The sequence below is a fragment of the Egretta garzetta genome, unplaced genomic scaffold (assembly GCF_000687185.1).
Source record: "Egretta garzetta isolate BGI_Z169 unplaced genomic scaffold, ASM68718v1 scaffold382, whole genome shotgun sequence".
NCBI classification, from domain to species: domain Eukaryota; kingdom Metazoa; phylum Chordata; class Aves; order Pelecaniformes; family Ardeidae; genus Egretta; species Egretta garzetta.
In genome coordinates, this window is record NW_009258793.1 from 41314 (window position 1) to 45062 (window position 3749).

General features: G+C 65.1%; 1 protein-coding gene across 1 annotated transcript; it reads right to left on the reverse strand.

The window, feature by feature from the left end:
- Positions 1 to 244: 244 nt before the first annotated feature.
- Positions 245 to 3442, reverse strand: N4BP3 (NEDD4 binding protein 3). Its single transcript, XM_009649582.2, is given in 5 exon segments — positions 245 to 1540; positions 1767 to 2024; positions 2257 to 2538; positions 2540 to 2800; positions 2999 to 3442. Coding segments are annotated over 5 exon segments (1788 nt in total). The 5' UTR covers positions 3413 to 3442; the 3' UTR covers positions 245 to 967.
- Between the last annotated feature and the right edge of the window lie 307 nt (positions 3443 to 3749).

The following is a 3749-nucleotide window of genomic DNA, read 5'->3' on the forward strand; positions in this document are numbered from 1 at the left end:
TGCAGGAAGGCAGAGACCAGGAGAATGAAATCCGGGTTTATTGCAGGAAAGGCCGAGGAGAGCTGGGCCGGACGGCCCTCCCGCGGCCCCGCTGTTACAGGGGCTCCTTCCAGCGCCGGCCCCGCTCCTCGGCTGCCCCTCACCCAGCCTGGGAGGGGCGAGGGGAGATACCCCAGCTTGGGGAGCATCCCGCCCGCACGCCCCAGCCCTTCCCCTCCCCAAAGGCCTTCCAGTGGGGCAGGGCACCCGGTCCCCGTCCCCCCTCGCACAAGGCACTCGCCCCTCCCATCTCAGGGGCTCCCCGCAGGGAAGCGGCATTAGCCACCCTCCGCTGCAGAGCAGCCCCAGTACTGGCGACATGGAAAGCCCCAACAGAGGTGCTGGGGCAGCTGACGATCCCCCTCCCACCCCCCTCCCAGCAGCACCAGCACTTGTTAGGCTTTCCTCCGCTGCCTTCCCAGTGGCACCAAGATAGACTGGTGCAAGCACAGGGCGCTGCCACATTGCCAGTTCCAGGACCCTGCTGACAGGGCAGCTGCTGTAAGCAGCAGCTGGAACACCCCCAGCAAGGCACTGAGGCTGGGGACAGGGCTTGAGGCCCTCCTTAGCAAGACATTAAGTTATGCGTTGTAGGGAACAGGGGCAGCAGAGCAGGAGGGACAGGGAAAGTCTGATGGGGCACTTGGTTACAGCCCCATGGCAGAAGGAATCACAGGGCAAATGCTCCTGGAGTCAGAGAATGGGGTGCATGCAAGATCCCCACCCTGGCACAGATGACCCCTGTCTCCAGAGACACCCCCCCCCCAGAAAGGCCTGAAGTGCTGCAGGAAGGAAAAGCTCCCTTGTCGCAATCAGTCCTTCTCCCCAGGGCAGCGCCGAGCGGACGGTCCTTGTGCAGACCCTGAGATCATCCTGTTGCAGCAGCAAGAGACCTTCCCCCTTCACGGTCCCACCAGCATCCCACCGCTCAGATCTTCGAGGACTCCACCCGCTCGATCCACGGCGAGTCGGCCCCGACATCCCTGGGCTCTGACCGCAGCTGCCGCAGCTCCCGCTCCAGCGCCTGGCTCCGGTGGTACATCTCCATGTAGCTGGCCTGGAGCTCACGCTGGTACCGCAGCACCTTCTCCTTCTCCTCCTGCCAGGTTTTCCTCTCCAGCTCAAAGTTCACAGCCTGCAGCTGGCCCTGGCGCCGCTCCCGCAGCAGCTCTGCCCACAGCCACTCCACCTGCCGCTCCAGGGGCTCCGCCGTGTCACTGTGAAGGCCCCGGCACTTGGAGTCATCAGTTTCACAGCCGGGGAAGTCCTGGCACGCAGGCATGGGGTCATCGCCCAGTGGCAGCAAGGCGCCAGGCTCCGGGGGGCTCTGGAAGGAGTCTGCCAGTTGTGCCAGCTGGGAGTCCCTGGCCTGGACCTCCGCCTTGGCCTCCCGCAGCTGTGTCTTCAGGCTGAAGATCTCACCCAGCTTCTGAGCCATCTCCTCCTGGGTGTCCCGGAGCTGCTGCTTCAGCAGGGAGATCTCTGCTGCCTTCTGGCACACCTGCAGGGCATGGGCGAGTGGTGAGGAAGGGTTGGAGGAGCAGGACCCCAGGGGTGGCAGCACCCCAGGCTGTCACCACAGCATCCCTGGGAGACCATGAGCATCACACTTGGCTCGTCTGTCCCAGTCCCGCAGCCACAAGTGCCAACAGAGCAGGGAACCGCTGCCTCCCTCCTGACTCCATGGCCAGGAGGGTGGCAACAGGGAGGGAAGGAAGGGGACTCACCTCCCACTTTGTCTCCTCCAGCTTGGGGCTGACACGTTCACCCTGGGGCTGCCGGAGCTTGGGCTCCTCGCACTGGCACTGCTGCATGCTCAGCTCCTCCTGCAGCCGCTTCTTCTCCTGCTGCGCCTTGTAGAGCTGCAGCTGCAGCGCCCGCTGCCCACGCTGTGCCTGCTGCGTCACCTGCTGCAGCCGGGCCACATACATCTGCTTCAGATCCTCCAGCTCATCCAGCCACAGCCGCTGCTTGTCCTCAAACACCTGCCAGCAGACGTGGACGCTGGGGAGGGTCCATAGCCTACCCCTGCGCAGGGCAGCTCCAGGGAGGGATCCCAGAAGGTCACGCCATGTTGGGTCCTCCCATGCTTGGACACTCCCCGCCCATTGCTCACCACGGCAGGACCCCAGCTCCTTCACCGCTCCCTCCACCCAGGCACCGCGGCCCCACACTCCTGCCCGGGGCACCCAGCGCAGCCCCAGACCCATGGCTCACCTGTGTGAAAGGATCTTCGGTCTCGCTAAGGCTCCTCTTGAGCTGCCGCAGCTCTCCTCCCGTCTCCTGCAGCCGGTCCTCCAGCTGCTTCACTGCATCCTCCAATGAGTAGGTGAACTCGTAGGGCGGCGGTGGCTCCCCAGGGCTCTGCAGTCGGCTCAGCGTGGCCATGCTTTTGCAGGACAGGGGTGCCTTCTCAGGGGCCAGGGGGTCCCTGGGGCTCCGGGAGACCCTGTCCAAGGAGCCCCCGATGTGGTTGATGTGGCCCATGGAGGCGCTGAACTGGCCCTGGGCAGGCTTTAGGCGGGAGCGGTCGGAAGGGAAAAGCTCGGCTGGAGTCGGAGGCCTCATCCAGGCTGATGGCATGGAGCAGGTGGGTGCGGAGCGGGGCATGCTGCGAGGCCGCCGTGCTGCTCTGCGACAGCAGCGTGTGCAGGCTCCCATTGCTCTTTGACAGCTTCTGCCCCTTGGATGAGGACAGGCCCTGCATGGACACCAGCCCCTTCCCGGCCACTGCCTTGAAGGCTGAGGGCCTGATACGGCACTGAAAAAAAAAGAGCAGGGTCAGGATGAGCCCAACAGCCCCCACCAGCACACACAGGTGCCTGGAGCCAGGGAGAATCCACTCACTCCCAGCCCCATACCCCTGGACATCCTCAAATCCCCACATCCCATCCCTGGCACAGACCCTTCTGCTCACGCAGATGTATTTTGGGGCCCAGCATGGCAGCCACAGCCTCACCTTGTCGAAGCGGCCCCTCTCGGGCAGGGAGCTCTTGGAGAAGTCAGCCCCGCGGTGATGCTCCCGGGAGCAGCGCTCGGGGGACCGGTTCTCGCGGTCGCTCTCGTAGTCCCGCTTGTAGCAGGCGCCCGACATCTGGTGCTTCCGCTCAGACCGCATCTCCTTCTTGGCCCCATGCAGGTAGCCAAAGAGCTCCCGCTGGCTCAGCCCCTTCCCCAGCAAGCCATCGGGCTGCCGAAGCCCCCGCGAGCCCCCCAGTGGGGCCCGCAGCTCCAGGGGAGACAGATCCTGCTTCTCCACCAGGCTGCCCACACTGCCCATGCTGCCGACGATGCCGACAGGCTCTGAGGAGAGGTAGGTGCCGAGGACACGGGTGTCAGGCTCACAGGTCACAGGACCCTGTGCTGCTGCCATGGAGAACTAGAGAAAAGCCTGGTACCAGCACTGCCGAAGGAGAGACAAAGTCAGCAACGCCAGGCAGCAGGACTTCAAATTCCCCCACACATCTCCCCTTCCCCAGCTGGTGCCAAGGACCAACCTGGTCTCCTGGTGCTGGGAAAGACCCACCAGGTTCGGGGCAGCTCCCCAGGGGACCCAGGAGCCGAGCAAGCAGGGTGCCGGCACGCAGCATGCACTGGGGCAAGGGCTCGGCGAGTTCGGGAGCCGGCAGCACCTGCCTGGGCCTGGCGCCAGCCCCGGTTTGGCAGCACTGAGCCCCCCTGCTGGGACCTCAGGGTCCGGACACCCTCTG